Genomic DNA, 18,932 nt, shown 5'->3' with positions numbered 1-18,932 from the left:
GAATTATGGACCAAACAGCCTAACTTCGATATTTGGAAAGATACTGGAACAAACTACTAAACTCCTAGAGGAATAGCCAACATGGATTTGTCAAGAACAAATCATGGCAAACTAACCTAATTTCCTTCTTTGTCAGGGTTATTGTCCTATTGGATGTGGGAAACTGCAGATGTGATATATCTTGATTTTAGTAAGGCTTTTGACACTGTCCGACATGACATTCTCTTAAGCAAACTAGGGAAATGTGGTCTAAATGAAATTACTATAAAATGGATGCAAAATGGTTTTAAAGATCATACTCAAAGAGTAGTTATCAATGGTTTGCTGTAAAAGTGGGGGGATATATATACTGAGGTACTGCAGGGGTCTGTCCTGGATCCGGTGCTATTCAATATTTTCATTAATGACTTGCACAATGGACTGGAAAGTATGCTTATAACATTCACAAATGACACCAAGGTAGGAGTGGTTTCAAGCACTTTGGATGACATGATTAGAATTCAAATGGACCATGACAAATTGGAGAATTGGTCTGAAATCAAGATAAAATTCAATAAAGGTAAGTGCAAAATACTACACACTCAGGAAGAAAAAAAAAATCACATGCACAGCTACAAAATGGGGAATAACCAGCTAGGCAGTAGTACTACTGAAAAGAGGTTATAGTGGATCACAAATTGAATATGAGTCAACAACATGAGGCAGTTGCTAAAAAAGCTAATATCATTCTGGGGTGTATTAAAAGGAGTGTCATACATAAAACATGGGAGGTAGTTGTCCCCGGTCTACTGCTGAGGCCTCAGCTGAAGCACTGTGTCCAGTTCCAGGTGCCGCACTTTAGGAAAGATGTTTACAAATTGGAGATAGTCCAGAGAAGAGCAACAAAAATGATACAAGGTTTAGAAAACCTGATCTATGAGGAAAGGTTAATAAAACAGGGCATATTTAGTCTTGAGAAAAGAAGGCTGATGGAAAACCTGATAGTCTTCAAATATGGTAAGGGCTGTTATAGAGAGGATGGTGATCAACTGTCCTCTATGGCCACTGAAGGTAGGACAAAAAGTAATGGGCTTAATCTGTGGCAAGTGAGATTTAGGTCAGATATTAAGAAAAACTTTCCAACTATGAGGGTAGCTAAGCACTGGAATAGGTTTCCCAGGGAGGTTGTGGAATCCCTGTCCCTGGAGGTTTTTCAGTATAGGTTGGACAAACACCTGTCAGGGATGGTCCAGATTTACATGGTCCTTCCTCAGTGCAGGGGGCTGGACTAGATGAGCTCTTGAGGTCCCTTCCAGCCCCACATTTCTATGGTTTGGTGCTCCTGGCTAAGTGGCTCACTGCGGTTTCCTCAGCAGAACGGAATCTTCGGGTGGTGCTGAGCCAGCTTTATGCCACCTCTGTTACTGACCCCCGGAGCCCACCCACAGTGTAAAAGATGGGGCCAAGAGAAAGGAAGCATGGCCAGAGCACTGTTACACTCTAGCAATCCCCAGCTGCAGGAATGGCCCCTTAAGGCTGTTCAAAGTTGCTCTGCAAGACCAGCAGCCTGAGGATCAAATTGCCCCAAAGGTGACTAACAGCAACCCTGGTGGCTCCCCACACCTCTGAACTGCACTGGGTACAAGAGAGTCTGGCCTAATGTGGTTAGATTTGTTTGTTTGACCATTTTTGCAATGGGAAACATTAATTTTAATCAATTTTTCATAACTCGAAAATGGGGGAAGGGTTTTCCTCAAACTCTCCTCCTCCTCCTCCTAATCTAATACACCTTTGGGGAAGGCACCAAGTATGAAAAATTTCAGCCCAAATGTTGAGTGTTATGAAAGGTTGTGAACATGCTGGAATAGAACTATCCCAAGCTATATATGTACTGGGTGCTCACGGGCATCTCCTTTCATATGTGTTCATTTGGCAGTGTAAAAATGGCACCCATCATTTCAGCAGCACATGAGCAAGTCGTGCAAATTAAACCAATAAGACAGCATGACCACTTGTCACCCCTCCCTCTGCTGTGTTTCACAGATCCCATCCCTCCTTAGCCTACCTACAGTCTCCCTAAGCTACCCCCTTGTCAAAAGCCAGGGTACAGAAAGGCTTTGTGACATGGCTTGATAATCAACAGGTTTAAGCTGTGTCCGAACTGTCTCTATAGCACTCAGCTGGGAAGCCCTCCCTATAGAATTATTTCTATGTGGAGTTTCACCTGGGTGATTACATCAATGACCCCAATGGTGATTCATTGCAGCACCCACTACAGTCATTTTGGGAATTCTTGACCTTTAGTCTCCCGTGCCTTAGCTTGGGAAGGCCCTCTTTGCACATCCCTATTGCTCTCTGCTTGCTTCCATACAAACACACACAAATGGGGGGAGGGATAGCTCAGTGGTCTGAGCATTGGCCTGCTAAACCCAGGGTTGTGAGTTCCCTCCTTGAGGGGGCCATTTAGAGATCTGGGGCAAAAGTCTGTTTGGGGATTGGTCCTGCTTTGAGCAGGGGGTTTATTAGATGACCTCCTAAGGTCCCTTCCAACCCTGATATTCTATGAACCCCAGCAATGCATAGATCTCATATATCTGCCAGCAATTACTCTCAAAGTCACATGATCCAAACTGAATAACTCTCCTCTCTGGAAATTTCAAAAATGGTCAAACAAGGGCTCACTATCCAATACTGGATCAAACTCAAGGATCTTGTGCTGATTAAAGAACCACAAGAGTCAGGACTAACCCAGAGATGTGACTTCTGTCTCTGTGGCCTTTACCTGTCATAATAGCTGTGCTCATTAGAAACCATGAAACTGTCTACAAAACAGGCAAGATGCATGGCAAGAGACAGAACTTTCTCAGCAGCACAACTCCATCCTGAAGGATTAATTCAAACAGGAATTATTCTAGTTCAAACAGGAATTATTTCTGTAAAGTTTATGACCTGTGCCATGCAGGAAGTCAAACTAGATAGTCAGACACATCCCTTCTGGCCTTCAAAACTATGAATCTATGGTTCTTCCATGATGTCACTGCCTTCAAGATGAAATGTGAGACTCATTCTTTCACAGTAACAGCATCCTCCTCCCAGCAATGGCAACTACACTAATAAATCACGTGGAAAGACACTGATAAGAAGAGAGGAAAGAAGAAAGCTTCTCCCACTCCTTTCCTGAAAAGCCAAATGTTCCTTTGGGACATGCCCCTGGAGAGAAGAGAGAGAAACATTTCCATCTCTGAGTACAACCGATAGCTGCTTATCTGTAACGTGGTTAGGCACTCAGACACTGTGATGAGGAGCATAATATGAATGATTAGCTGGAAAGACAAACTAAATAGAATTCTCCCCTCCCGCAATCACCCTTGCCTGTTTAGACTGTTAGCTCTCTCTGACAGTGACTGTGTGTGCCTAACGCAATGAGGCATATTCCAGAAGTCTTGAGGTCCTTCTGAGTGTAGCCTTCATTGACTTGAGATCTACCATACCATTCTTTCACTAAAAGGGAAAACCTATAATGGCAGCAGGCCGTAAAAGAGACCCAGTTGGGGAATATTTTAATGAAGTTCCTCTACCTGTGGGTAAGACAGGCATGCATGCAAAATGCAAACAGTGCAACAAAGAAATGCAAGGCCTGGTTGCCAGAATGAAACAACATCATGAAAAGTGTTCCTTCTCAGGAGGAAGCTGCGTTGAAGATGATGAAAGGAACATGTCTGAACATGCAGGATCTTCAAGTTGGTAAACTTTATTATTTCATACTTCTTTATTGAGGACTGCCTGTCTTCCTTATGGACTATTCTTGAATTCTCATGTTTGAGCAAAAAATATAGTTGTTACTCTATGGTACTACCATTTTAGATGCAGATGTGATAAAAAATAAATAGCTGAAATAGGCGGATCTTCCTTTTACAATTTCACCTTTAAAGTAGTACTGAGTGTCAGTGAATGCAATGAGTAATACTAAATGAGCAGTATCGTAATAATAATTAAATAACTGCATTGACTGATTTTGTTTAGGAGAATCCATCCTCAATATACAGGATTCTGAAGACTATCCACCTTCAAGATCATTTTCTATAATCATCATTTTCTATAGTTTCAGAGTTATCTGCCAATTATACTGTTTCAGTCAGATCATGTATGTCACACAGCCACAAAATATCTATCACCTGTAGCAAAAAGAAAAAAAAAATCTCCATCATCCAGAAACAACCATAGATACGTTTGTGATAAGAACCAACAGATTACAAAAAGAGGTAACTGATGAAAAAATTGCCCGGTTTGTTTATGCAACAAACTCTCCTTTCCGTATGATTGAGAACCCACACTTCATTAACATGGTTCAGTCATTAAGACCAGGATACAGTCCACCCAACAGAGCAGATGTTGCAGGCTAATTGCTGGATAAAGTGTAAGAGAAATTGAGCAGTGTGCAAAAGGTCTAGAGGGTTAAAATTGTTAACCTGAGTCTTGATGGTGGAGCAATGTCCACAATGATCCTGTTGTATGTGCTTGTGTGACAACAGAAGAAGGGAATGTCTTCCTTACGGAACCAATTGATAGATCAGGAAATGCACACACCGCAGAATACCTACAAGAAGTAGTAGTAACAGCTATAACAAACTGTGAAAAAAATTCAAATGTCTAGTACGCAGCTTGGTCACAGACAATGCTGCAAATGTATCGAAGATGAGAAGAAATTATTTAGAAGAGAGTCCCAAGTTAATAACATATGGTTGCAGTGCTCATTTGATGCACCTCCTAGCGAAAACTTCAGTGTTCCAGAAATAAAGGCTAATCTTGTTGAAATTGCAAAATACTTCCGTAACAACCACTTTGCAACAGCTGCTCTGAAAAAAGTGGGAGAAGCCAAGCTAACTCTCCCACAAGACGTGCGATGGAACTCAGTAGTGAACTGTTCTGAGCACTATATCAAGAACTGGCCTACTCTGATGACAGTTTGTGAACAAAATAGTGAGAAAATAGATGGCACTGTCACAGCCAAAGTTCTCAACATTGGGTTTAAGAGAACTATTGAACAATGCTGAGTACCCTGAAGCCTATTTCTGTAGCCTTGAACAAAATGCAGGGAAATATCTGTTTTATTGCTGACGCTGTTGAAATTTGGAAGGAACTGAGTGAGATCTTAAAAAGAGAAATATGCAATGACAGAGTTAAATTACAAGCATTAAAAAAAACAAATGGGACGAGCACTATCTCCAGCTCATTTTCTTGCAAATATTCTCAATACTCGATACCAGGGTCAAACTTTAACTGCTGAAGAGGAGGAGTTGGCTATGACATGGACATCCAGCAATCATCCCTCCATAATGCCAACTATAATAAACGTCAGAGCTAAGGGTGAACCATTCAAGAGATATATGTTTGCTGATGATGTTTTAAAGAAAGTCACTCCAGTGAACTGGTGGAAGTCACTTAAGCACTTGGATTCAGAGACTGTTGAAGTGATAATCTCACTTTTAACAGCAGTACATAAGAACATAAGAACGGCCACACTGGGTCAGACCAAAGGTCCATCTAGCCCAGTATCCTGTCTTCTGACAGTGGCCAATGCCAGGTGCCCCAGAGGGAGTGAACCTAACAGGTAATGATCAAGTGATCTCTCTCCTGCCATTCATCTCCACCCTCTGACAAACAGAGGCTAGGGACACCATTCCTTCCCCATCCTGGCTAAGTCATTAATGGACTTAACCTCCATAAATTTATCTAGCTCTCTTTTAAACCCTGTTATAGTCCTAGCCTTCACAATCTCCTCAGGCAAGGAGTTCCACAGGTTAACTGTGCGCTGTTTGAAGAAGAACTTCCTTTTATTTGTTTTAAACCTGTTGCCCATTAATTTCATTTGGTGGCCCCTAGTTCTTATATTACGGGAACAAGTAAATAACTTTTCTTATTCAGTAGCTTCTTCTGCCGGTGTAGAAAGAATATTTTCTTCCTTTGAACTAATTCATTCCAAATTGATAAATCGTTTGGGAACTGAAAAAACAGGAACGGTTGTTTTTTCATTTCCAGGATATGAACAAACAGGAAAATGAAGGTGAAGACGATTGAGTTAGCTGTAGAAGCCAATATTTTAAGTTTCTCATGTTGACTTGGCTGACATAGTCGATTTAATTTTTGTTTTGTTTTTTTAAATATTTCATTTAACTATTTTAGTTAAAAACAATTTTAACAAAAACAAACCTGATTTTAAAAAAAGTGAATGTTTACTAAATTAAAAAATTCATATGCTTGTTTTTTTTAAATATTATATGTTTGCTGTTGAAGAAAAAAATCCAGAATACCTAACATTGTTGTTTTAGTTAAATAAAACAATTTAAATGTCTGTCTGGTGATGTTCTCCTCCTAATACAGCATGGCAAGAAAATCCTCCAAATATTAATGATTAACCTGTTGAATTGGAGAAAGTTCACCTCCCAATGACTTCATAAATATCTCCTTCAATTATCTTTGGTAAATGAAATAACCAAACAATCATTCATTTTCTGATATAGCTGTAAAACTAACCTGAAAAGTTTTCAAAATAAATCACTTAAAAATGTATAGTGTGTACCTTCTAAAAATGAAACCTACATCTATTTCTGAGTTGTTAAGAATATGTATTAAGGTTATAACAAACAACAAGAATGCACTTTTATGTAGAAATCCATGATTAAATCGAGTCTTCCTGACTAGTGATTTAAATCAATTTGATTTAAATCAAATCTACCCTGTTATGCACCAATTGAGGGAGGCTAGCCCAATCCACAGGCAAGCAACAGAAGGGACCTGAGGGAATACAGGTCAGCAGCAAACCTTTTCTATACTTTTACTGAGTTTAAACATTTGTGTGAATTTAGCATTCATGGAAGTGAGGGGCAGATAACTACAGAGACAGCCTAACGTGGCATAAACAGGTAATATACAAACAGAGCCCCTGCTATTCCAGTGCTGGGCTCCTCACACAGCTCTGCCAGTGCCCCTTAATCATCATGCACCGTGATTTCCTTCTATTCCAGTCCTTGGATTCTTCTGAATAGAAACACCCTGTCGTGCCAAATTGTGTGGTGGTTTTGTGATGTCAAAAAATTTTCACATGGGACTCATTTCACTTGTGGCCAGAAATTATAGACTTGACCTCAGGTCCCTGGAGGTGAAAGGACTGTATCAATTTCCTGCAAAGCAAGCCCCTAAATGCAGCACTTGTGTGAAACTGGAGCACAATAAATGTTCTGTTTCAGCAGAACCTGCAGCACTGAAATCCCTTAGCAGTGCTGATCTCCTACCGAGCTGATTTATTAGGGCATTAGAAGCAGGGGCGGCTCTAGGCATTTTGCCGCCCCAAGCATGGCAGGCAGGCTGCCTTCGGCGGCTTGCCTGCGGAGGTCCGCCAAAGCTGCGGGACCAGCTGCCTGCCGAAGGCAGCCTGCCTGCCGCCCTCACGGTGACCGGCAGAGCGCCCCCAGTGGCTAGCCGCCCCAAGCACGCACTTGGCGTGCTGATGCCCGGAGCCGCCCCTAATTAGAAGGGGGGAAGGGGAGAGTGGTAGTGGGCAGCTGACCCTCATTCTGTGCCAGTCTGAGATCATTTCGTTCTGGTTTGGCTGTTTTTCTATTTCAGAGATGAGTCAGAACCAAAACAACGGGTCTAATCATCTCTGAACTTCGGGGCAAGTTCAGATCCCAAAGTGAACTTTACAACAGGCGTCTAGCTCCATAACAGGCCAACTGGAAATCTTGTATCTGTACATTCTGGGGTTCTGAGGAAGTTCAGATTTGGATCTGAACTTTACAGGAATGTGTGTGTGTGTGTGTGTGTGGTGTGTGCGTGTGTCATGTGTGCATGAGAGAGAGACAGACAGAGAGAGAGAGGGATGGGGGTAGATGTCCCAGTCTTCATGAGTTTCTATAATTAAAAGCATGCTGGAGGCTTGGAAGTTGGAAGAGGCAGCTGGTGTCACACAAACCCCCGCTTGTTCTGCCAGACAGCCAAACTGTCCTCATTTGAAACTACAATAGAAACCAGATGGAGAAGAAGAGGAGAGTGTGGAACCAGGCATCAATCAGAAAGGAAACTGAGTTATAAACATAACACAGAGAGAGAAAATGATGCTTCTCTTCCCCTTAGACAAAAACAAAACAAAAAGACCAGTTTCAGTGATTAACACCATTCTCGCTGAATGCCGATGGTGGGGCCCTACGGCATGGGACTATGTGCCTTTATCATAGACTCATTCCATGAACATGTGCCATGTCACGTTCCTATCCAAGTCACACTCCTCATACAGCAGTAATATATCATGTCTCCCTTCTATCCTGATCAATATCCCTCTGATGAAGGCCATGCATGGTCACGGTTTCTTACCTCCCATCAGGCTCCTGACTAAAGCTGGGAATTAAATGATTTTCCCATCCCAAGAATATTCCTAGATATAGAACAATATTCACATCCCAAAACAACACAAGAAATTTGAGATTTCGACTTCTGTCAACTGAAAATCTGAAAAAAAAAATCAGTTTGGGGTCAATCAAAATGTTGTATTTTTATTTTGACCAATTTTTTTTTATTTAAAAAGGCTCAATATCCCTTCTAAATTGTTTAATCCTCGCTAATGTAACTGTGGATGTTCATATTATCCATGTCTAATCCTTCTAAGCTCTTGGCTTCCATGAAATCTTGTGGCAGTGAGTTCCGCATGTTATATATACACAACATGCAAATTAATTATTGCCTTTGTCAATTTTTGCTTGTTTTTTAATTTAATTTTATACCTCTTTGTTCTGAGATTAGAAGAGAGGGTAAAGAAGAGCACCTGATTTACCTCCATTCTATCATCCATTATTTTATGCATTACACAACTAGGGCACACATTTTATCACATAAACAGTAATATATTAATCTGCCTTCATACCACAAAAAAGGAATAGCCATTATTATATATTGCAGCACGACTGAGTTAATGTCACTGCTGGAACTTTTATTTTTGCATTTCCTTACTTTTAGTGACTTTAACTCTCCAATCTTAATGCTCCATTAGCACTGCATTTTGCATTTATTTTTAGGTAAACAGAGAGCATGAGAAAAGAAAGAGACTCCGCAGAATATTAGCACTGAAATATATGTATAGTATCAATACATAAATACAGTCATTAATGCTTTGCATTTATAGAACTGCTTTCAACTGAGGATTTCAAAGCACATGGCAATGGTGGGATTATTATCCCTGATTTACAGATAAGGAATCTGAGATCCAGAGGGGAAGTGACCCTCCCAGAATCACACAACAAATCCGTGGCAGAGCAGGGAATGGAATCTAAGGCTTTTGTATCAGTATAGCTATTTCTGGAAGGAGTATGATTCTTTACTCCCTTTATACTATTAAAAGACCTCATGTGGATGAGGTTGTACCAGTGTAAAGGTGCCTTCCCCTCACCCTGCAAGAACAGTTATACCGGCATAAACATATTTATACCTACATAACTGCATTCACATGAGGGGGGTTGTACCACTTTATCTATACTAGTATATAACTAAAGTGTTACAACTTTTTTGTGTAGACATCCCCTTACCAACATATCTATGCCAGTAAAACCTCCGGTGTAGACACGGCTATGTGACAGAGGAATGCTTTTGTTGGCATGGCTAACGTTTGGAGAGCTGATGTAGCTATGCCAGCAGAATTCCTACTGTTTGCTTATTCTGCATCTACACTAGGGGGCTCTGTCCTCCTATTAAACTCAGCTGTTAATGTTCCAACTTGCCTTCAGATTCTTAATTGCAATTTGTGACTGTTCCAAACACAACCTGAATCCCCCACCCGCACCAATCTCATTGCACTGGCACTGAATGGGCCCCCTGTTGGCAGCCTCAGACTGAATGGACCATGGAGCCTGAATTCCCCTCCCTCCCTCAGAGAAATTCCTCCAACTCAGGGATAAGGCCCACTGGTGTGGAGCAGCATGGGGGAAAGCCTGTCCTGCATAGCTATGGGGACAGACAGAGAGCTTCAGTCTCCAGGGCTGTCAATGCAACACCTTTCACCAGCACTAGATTCACTTTACAGAAGAAGAAAAAATAAACTGCCTCACCATCAGATTCCACTGTTGGTTTTGGCAGTGATAGCTGCGCTACCGGAACCCCCACACACCTGTGTTTAAATAGTAAGAGACAACTAAACAGCATCAAATAAGTTTAAAAATGAATCATCTTATTGGAGCCCTCCTTCCCTCTTCCCCCTGGCTGCCATCAATTCAGTTAAAAAGATGAATCGCTGGCACTGCTCTGATCCTGTCTATGCAGGAGCCAGAGCAACTAAATCACTGAACAACCAACACACTCTCTTTTTTTCGTTTGTGAGAACCGTTGCTGCACTGGCACTGGGGTTTCCACAAAAATACCCGTAGCAATCTATCCCAGTGGCTAAAGCACAGCCCCAGGTTATCATTTTGACTGGCAAATACATACACAAAATGAGCCTGATCCTGCAAATCACTGAGCACACTCAGCTCCCACAGACTACATTGGTTCTAGCCCTTTGATTCTAAGCTAATGCAATTCAACATGGCATTCAATACTTTGAGCCAAACTTGAGTTCCATCAAAGGCAAAGGCTAAATTCATTGAACTTAAAACAAAACAGGATTTTGCTCCTTGATACTGTACCCATCTTGTGTTCAGTACACTCTTTGAGGGAGATAAAATGAGGGCTCCAGCTGGGGGTGCGGGCTCTGGGGTGGGGCTGGAGATGAGGGGCTTGGGGTGGAGGAGGGTGCTCCAGGTGGGACCGAGAGATCCAGAGGGCAGGAGGTGGATCAAGGCTGGGGCAGGGGGTTAGAGCGCAGGAGGAGATCAGAGGTGCAGGCTCCGGGCAGTGCTTACCTCAAGCAGCTCCCAGCAGCAGCAGCATCCCCGCCCCACACCAGCTCCTATGCAGAGGCGTGGCCAGGCGGCTCTGCATGCTGCCCTGTCCACAGGTGCCGCTCCTGAAGCTCCCTTGACCGTGGTTCCCGGCAAATGGGCACTTAGGGTGGGGGCAGCCTGCTTCCGGGAGCTGCGCAGAGCCATGGCACACATGGAGCAAGGCAAGCCCCAGACCCCGCTCCCCAGCGGAAGCTTGAGGGCCAGATTAAAACATCTGATGGGCTGGATGCAGCCTGTGGGCTGTAGTTTGCCGACACCCCTGGTGTAATGTAACGCTCTCCCTGGTAGTAAAGGCTTAGATATATGAAAATGAGCAGGGCTGTGATGCTGGGTGTTACAGACGTTTCACCATTAACCTTGCTTCTGGTGACACCTGGCGAAAAGGATGCTTAGTTTAAGTGCTGTATCAAAAGCTGATTGAATACCGAAGCAAGCGGGTGCCATATAAAGATGGGACATTCAAGGGAGCTGAGGGAAGGAGTCAGCAGGAGAATAACAAAAGTGCAAAGCTGTAACTGGAGAGTTTTCTGTTAATGAAGACTCCCCAGCTGATGCCTCCTGAGCACTCACTGATTTCAGTCAAAATCAGTAAACAGGTCCACAGCCTGTGGGTGTGACATTATGTCTGCTTCTTTCTCTCTCTGCCCTGTCATACCCTCATCTCCCTTCTTTTTCTCCATTCTCTCCCTCTGTTAAAAGGAATGGACAAGGACATAAGCCACGTTAGCTCATCTTCGGGTTGTTAGGCAAACAGGAAAATATATAGTTTTTGTATATTTCTCATTCACTCTCAGCATGAGAGTTACAACCCACAAAGGCATCAGCAGCGGGTATATGATGAACAGCAAGACTGCTTCCCTTTGCTGTGTCTACTCTCCTGCTGAAATACATTTGCCCAGTCACTTACAATCAGTCTTCTTGAGGTGCCAGCAGAGCCCCATCCAGGGGCGGCTCTAGCAATTTTGCCACCCCAAGCAGGGCGGCACGCCGCGGGGGGCGCTCTGCCGGTCGCCTGTCCCGCGGCTCTGGTGGACCTCCTGCAGACGTGCCTGCGGAGGGTCCGCTGGTCCCGCGGCTCCGGTGGACCTCCCACAGGCACGCCTGTGGATGTTCCACCGGTGCCGCGGGACCAGCGGACCCTCCGCAGGCACGCCTGTGGGAGGTCCACCGGAGTTGCCTGCCGCCCTCCCGGCGACCGGCAGAACGCCCCCCGCGGCATGCTGCCCCAAGCACGCGCTTGGCGTGCTGGGGCCTGGAGCCGCCCCTGGCCCCATCAGCCATTACTTTAAGAGACCATGGGAAATAGCATCTCCCATGAAGAATGGGAACAGTTGCAAAGGATTCCTAGAATCACTGAATCTAGTGGTGAAGTTTAAAAACAGCTTGGTCCCTTCTAGTCCAACTCCCTGGTGGCCAGTGCAGAACTGTTCCTTGCTATAGTGTTTTTTTCAGTCTAGTTTTAACTATGCCAACCAATGCGGCTTCTTCCCTCACTTTTTGGGAGGGGGGGGTGGTAAGAAAGTCCCATAGGTCTCACTGTTAGAAACCTGTTCTGGGTGCAGAGTTCTGGGGTATACCTGAAGAGGACCAGCAGATACTATAAGTTAGACAGTTTTAGAACCCCAGTGCTATGTTCCTCTTTTATCCCAGTTGCTCTCTCTCTCTTCTCTCTCTCACACAATTTAGCCTATAGTATTTTCTAAAAGATATAGAATTCTTCCTCATTTTCTGCCCTATACTGTAATGCTTTGCCTTGGTAATGCTATGTTGCTGTGTAGTTCTCAACAGCTGCCGTATTCCACACCAGAGATGACTGCATTTCAGTGGTGGGCAAAGCGATGTCTGTATACAGTTAGTAAAGTGTTTTGGGAGCCCTCAGGATTAAAGGTGCTCCATCTAAGTTACTACTATCATTATATAGACTGAAGAGATGCTAAGATGAAGAAAGCGGATGGGCAGTGCTGCAGGTCTGCTCTCCTCAGGCCTGGCTCTAGGTTTTGCTGGGTCCTGTTTGAAGTAAAGCATGACTGGATCTTGACAGACTTCAGTGACTCTCACAGCACCTCAGGAATGGCTGTGCTAGGCAATTAGAGGGAGGGAGGGTTTCAGCAGTTGGCGGGGGCTGACTCCTTGTCACTGTTGCGCCATAGAGGGTTGAGGCCCTAAGGTTCTTTCAAGCTTAGGGGGAAAAGGACAGGGAAGCTGAATGTGAGAGTTGGGAGAGGATGCTGACAAAGTGGGATCCCCAAAAGATCAGTGCTCTGTATGGCCACATACTGGGCACATATCTAGGGCTGGCCCTGAGTCTCACCTCCTCCAGAACATATTGCTGAAGAATAGGAATGGGCTTAACCTGAAACCCTGGATCTGAATATCAGTGATATTCAAATTCAGAGAAGTCTGGATCTAGGACAAACTTTGGACCAGAACTAGCCAGGCATCCTGGAAGGAGAATGCTGGACCCCCTCCAGGTGTGTAACAGGTGGTGTGCTCCCCCTGCACACCAATGAGCTGCCTGGGGTGAAGTCCCTCCCGGAACATCCCAGGGGTACTACATCTCTACTCTGCCCCCAGCGCCAATCAGGCACAATTGATCTCTCTGCCTGGCCCAGTCTCTGTCACAGTTCAAACCAAAACCACAGAGCTGAACATCTGCAGACAGTGTGAGGAAGGAAAGAACTGGATCCGGATCTGAACTTCACAGCTCGGGCCCGCCTCCAGATCGCTCAAGTAGGCAGCTATTCCCTTGCACAGGCAGAGGAATCTTTTCACTATAAATGTTTTTCTAGTAGCCAAACAGATTTGTAGTCCGGAAAGCAGAGAGCTGAACCCTGGAAGCGACAGGCCTGATTCCCCACCACCTGGCACCTTGCATCATTATTTATATCTGCACCAAGTGGGCATGAAAGGATTTGGAAGAATTTTACACCCATTTAGTGCAGATGTAAATGTCAACATGGTGCAAGGCAGTGGAGAATCAGACCTGGTATACCTGCTTCCCTGTGGGCAGAGGAGTGCTTGGCTGCACACCATGTAGTACATCTTCGGCAGTAGGTCATGGTTTTCTTTTAAATGTTGCCCTTGGTCAACTGATACAAACTGACACTTTCACTCACGCTTTTCACTGATCCACTGATAAAGAGCAGGCACAGCAATTTCCAGATGTTACCTCAATGGGCTACTTTAAAGATAGCCCATGATTTTGGGCAAACAGCTACAAAACTTTTTAAGCAGCACTATGCATCACGGAAAGACAGCTGAAAAGCTCAAACTTAGCCTCCTTACAGCCTGCACATGAGAACTGAAAAGTGAATGCAAACAGCAGCCTGGGAAAAAAGGAAATAAGGATTTAAGATGTCAAATCAGTAAGAGAAAATATGTGCAAGTGAATTAGAAATAATAAACAAAGAAACTTAAAACAAGTTAAAAAGAGTTCCATCTTTGCTCACTCACCAAGGCATGTATTTAGGGTTTGGTATTACCCTTGCAAGAATTGCTCCTGTTGGGCCTCTTCCAGGAGACTTCACACATGCACAACTCCCACTGACTTCAGCAGGCCTTTGTACACTAGGAAAATAACCTATTGGTGCCAATTCTCTGCTGCCTTACACTTTGTCATTTACACCTAGCCTAAGTGAGTGTACAAGGTAACCAAATTTGACTGAAGGAAGAATTTAGATTCATTTTCTACAGGTGTAATTAACGACACGAGGTGCAAGGGAGAGTGGAGAGTCAGACATATTGCTGACAACGGGCATCAGCCAGGCATTCCTTTCAGCCCCACTCAAATGAGGCTGAAAACAGTTTACCTACTAAGTTCCCTGTAAGCTGCGTGGGCATGTGGCCGCGCAGCAGCCTATTAAGCACAGGCGCTCAGGGAACCCAGCCCCAGTGGACCTGCTGCGGCCGGGGGACAGGCGCTCCTCCCCACAGCCCAAACCCAGGCCTGGCCTGGACCGGACCTGCCGCAGCCAGGGGACAGGCGCCCCGGCCCCAAGGCAGCCCCCGACCTGCTGCAGCTGGGGAAGAGGCACTTATCCTGTGGCCCCAGTCCCAGAGCTGTCGCGGGGGGAGAGGCACCTCTCACCCCCCAGCCCAGGTGCTGCTACAGGGAGAGAGAGCTGGGGGGAGTCCTCTCTCCACACCATAGCCCCGGGGCAGTCTGCACCCTAAACCCCTCATCCCCAGCCCCACCCCAGTGCCCACACCACCAGCCGAAGCCCTCACACCCCTATACTCCAACCCTCTGCCCCAGGCCAGAGCCCCCTCCACACATCAGCTCCATCCTGGTGCACACTACAAAATTCATTCCACACATGTGTGGTAAAAATTAGAGGAAACACTGTCTACCACTATAAGAGGGTGAAGTCATTTTAACTCAGAAAGCTGATGCTTCCCTGGTAGAATGAGGGGCTAGACCCTTGATGAAACCTGCTCCTGTTATACCAAAGTGTTAGGCTTCTGGTGAAATTCCTGGTGCAACAAAGTTGCTAGACCTCTGGGAGAAAACCTGTAAAAGCCGGGAGCTAGACATACTGTGGAAGTTCAAGTGGAACAACTTGTCTAGCAACGAAAACATTTTCTATCTTAGCGGAGAAAAAGACCCCTGGGATGCATAGTTGCCACATGTTGTGAACAAGTCATTTCCCTAGTTTCAGCACACCCAATGGGAGTTACATACATGTAAGGGTTAAAAGATGGGGCCAGTCAAAAGCATGCAAATCACCTGCACTAGCATGGGAGGAGCACCCATGTAGATCATGCCTGGTTGTTTTTATCTTCAGGGTGTCTAATGCTGAGCAGTAACCTGCCCACCCAAGGACATGGACTCTGTCTCTGGGCAGCATGGAGAAAACACTGCCAATAAAAGCAGGACAAACATCTGAAGTTTCAGATAAGTTCATAACTGAACTCAGCTTCACTCAGTGGACTAGTCTACAGATGAAGCCGTTAGCTGATGGATGCTCGGTGACCTCAGACATATCTTTTAATCCCCCGGGCTGCAGTCTTCTCAGGTACACCAGCCCTGATCTCAAGGGTCCCTTTAATTTTCCTTTCCATGTAATAAAGAGGACAGAAATGGGGGAGTGGTGTGTTCACTAACTGGCGTGGCTCCAACATCTGGATGCATGCCGTGCGCCCAGTGTCTCTTCCAAAGTCGGTAGCAAATACTATTGCAGGGGTAGCGAAACTGTGGCTCGTGAGCCACATGCGGCTCTTCTACAGTTAAAGTGTGGCTCACAGAGCTCCTCATGCCCTCCCCCTATTCTCCACCTACCACACTGGAGGGGGAGCTCAGAGCTTCTTCCCTGTGGCAGGGTGGTGAGGGAGGGGGCGGTCTCAGGGCTTCAGTCCTGCTGGAGGTGCCTGCCAAGGCCCTGGTCTTCAGCAGGAGCAGGGCTGAAGCCCTGAGCCCCTGCAAGTGCCTCCCACAGGGGTGAAGCCCCCAGCCCCAGCAGGTGCGCCCAGCTCTCAAACTTCTGAAGATTATTGTATGCAGTTTGGAGGATCAGTAAGTTCGGACACCCCTGTGCTATTGTGTTCCATCTGCTGTCCTTGTCAGATCAATACTCTGCACGTGCTCCAAGTGACAGTTGTTTTCCACAACACTCTGCAAAGGTCAGAGGTGACAGACAGGAAGGCACGACTGCATTTGCAGTTAGCAACGTGCGAGAATGCTGCTGGCAGCCACTGCTGCAGCATAGTCTCCAAGCATGTTCATTGCCTCCTTTTTTAAAGAGAGAATAGGTGAGCCTCACTGTGCACTGTGTTCCAGCCTGGCTCAATCAAGCAGCCAGAGGGCTCTCGGCTGGGACATTAAATTACATCAGTGTAAAAGAGGGATTGGACAGGGTAAAACTTTGGTCAGTTTTTAAGAGTTCATAAACATATTGTTATGGCAGGTGTCACTAGGTGTTGTTTTAACACATAGTATTTCAAGGTCTTTCACTTAGTGTGGGAGCAAATATTCAGTCTTGGGAAAACTTTTGTTATGCAATGTTCTGAGTACGGGGAGCCATCTAAGCAGCAGGAGAGTTTGCACCCTCTATTGGTCTATTATTAATGTCAATTCTTGAGGCAGAGTTGCCACCTGGGAACCGGGCACTGGTGCTGAGCTGAGATTTCTGGAAGAAAGGATTGCCTCTATGTGCTGTTTGTGACCACCTCTGTTCCCAGACTGGTATATATGTATAGATAAAGCAAGGTACACTTAAAATACACCCAGATCTCACATCTCCAATTTCTCCTCCACTGGGAAGCTGACCTTCAAGGTCCCAGACGTCTGCTACTGTTGGGTGGAAGAGCAACACTGTTGTCAGAACAGGAAACTGAAGTTGGAAGAAGGGGCAACAATACAATGAGGCTGAACTTGTGGTCACCCTCACAGTCGGTCATAAAGGGGCAGCCCCTCTGAACTGGAACAGAGTTGAGTTGAACACTGCAGAATAAGTCTGCTCCCTCATCCACTAAGAGAAAAACCTGCGAAGGAGGTATTACAGTCAGTATTTCTCTTAAATTCCAGAGTTTCTTTTCCTTGGCTTTAGGATGAGGGTTGTTCAGCAGTGTTATCTATATTTCTGTATCCTCATTCCTCTTTCTATCCCATGGTCCCCTCTGTCCCAGACTGTGAGGGGCTGTCTCTATGCTTCTCCCCTTACCTCCCGCCCCCACCCCCGGGCTGCTCTACGTATTTTGCCGCCCCAAGCATGACAGTCAGGTGGCTTTCGGCGGCATTCCTGCAGGAGGTCCACCGGTCCCGCACCTTCGGCGTACCCACCACCAAATTGCCCTTGAAGCCGCGGGACCGGTGGACCTCCCGCAGGCGTGCTGCCGAAGGCAGCCTGACTGCCGCCCTCACAGTGACCGGCAGGCTGCCCCCCGCGGCTTGCCGCCCCAGGCACGCGCTTGGTGCGCTGGTGCCTGGAGCCCCCCCTGCCCCTACCCATTCCCCTAGAGTCCCCTTTCCCCCCCACCCTAGGGAGGTTAAGTCTTCATATCCCTTCAGTCACTCAATAGATATGCATGTGTGGCCAAGTGGAGGGGTATCTTCAATGCTAGCACTGGGAAGAAGCCAGCACCCCCAGCTGTTACAGGAGTAATAAATACAGCCTCTTCTCAACTGTAGGCCCTAGCTTCCATACTCCCCAGTATGGATTTCTGGTATAATCCATATTTTGTTCCTTATTTTGTTTTCCGTTTGACAAATGACAGGCTCCAAACTAACATGAAAAAAACCCCACCTTTCCCCCACCCCACCCCCCCGCTGTGCTATCTCTGCTCCAAGTCAGAGCAGGTAGCGCTTATCGTTTCCTCTCTACCACACACACCAGCGTGCATTCATTTCCTGCCAGCTACTCCTAAACTACAGGCCGACATTGTTTTCGAGGCCTCTCACGCTTGGAAGCAGCAGTAGCTATGCTGCACAGGGCTTCCTGTTGATGTCAGGCCCCACTTCCTCCTAAAGCAAATGGACTTCCTGTCAGCATATGTAACCTTTTCCATGAGGACTGTAAGGAGCCATTTTCCTACACAGGAGCTGAAAAAAAAAAAAGTGGGGATAGGAATAATGGGGAGGCTGCCAGGATTGTTTTATTCTTGCATTCATGTGTTCAGTCAGGATGAATCTAGAGCCCTTATCGCTAACAAGAAAGAGAGAAGCCAAGACAATACAATTATATCTCAGCGCCGCCCGTGTTCGTAAATACCAGAGAAATAATTTATTGCACAGAACATCAGAGACTGATTAGGCTCCCAGATTTCCCACTGAGGAATTTAGTGAAATTAAATTCAATTGAATTTAGTCTTAAAAAAGGCAAGCTACAGCAATAGCCACTTTGGCCTCCTACATGGCTAATGAGTGGATGGCAAGCCAGGATGTGAATCTACAGTGTGCCAGCCTGCTAGTCAGGAACTCACCACGTGGACACTGCTAAAATGCAGTAAGAGTCCCACAGTGCAGTTTAGCGAACTCAAAGAAGTCAAAGTTACTCCAGATTTACACAAATATAAATGAGAACAGATTTGGTC

General features: G+C 45.5%; 1 protein-coding gene across 4 annotated transcripts in view; it reads right to left on the bottom strand.

Moving 5' to 3' along the window:
- ARHGAP31 (Rho GTPase activating protein 31) overlaps positions 1 to 18,932 on the bottom strand; it is a 101,486-nt gene that overhangs the window by 31,365 nt on the left and 51,189 nt on the right. Inside the window, exon 1 of one of the 4 annotated variants that reach the window (XM_045001259.1) lies at positions 8,350 to 8,371. The exons of the other annotated variants lie outside the window; for them this stretch is intronic. Within the exon in view, the coding sequence (XP_044857194.1) occupies positions 8,350 to 8,356 (7 nt within the window). The 5' untranslated portion in view covers positions 8,357 to 8,371. Of the gene's footprint in view, positions 1 to 8,349; positions 8,372 to 18,932 lie in introns of those variants that run through there. 4 annotated transcript variants of the gene reach the window in all.

The sequence above is a fragment of the Mauremys mutica genome, chromosome 1 (assembly GCF_020497125.1).
Source record: "Mauremys mutica isolate MM-2020 ecotype Southern chromosome 1, ASM2049712v1, whole genome shotgun sequence".
NCBI classification, from domain to species: Eukaryota; Metazoa; Chordata; order Testudines; family Geoemydidae; genus Mauremys; species Mauremys mutica.
Note: the sequence above shows the minus strand (reverse complement) of the source record. Positions and strands in the feature narration are given on the sequence as shown.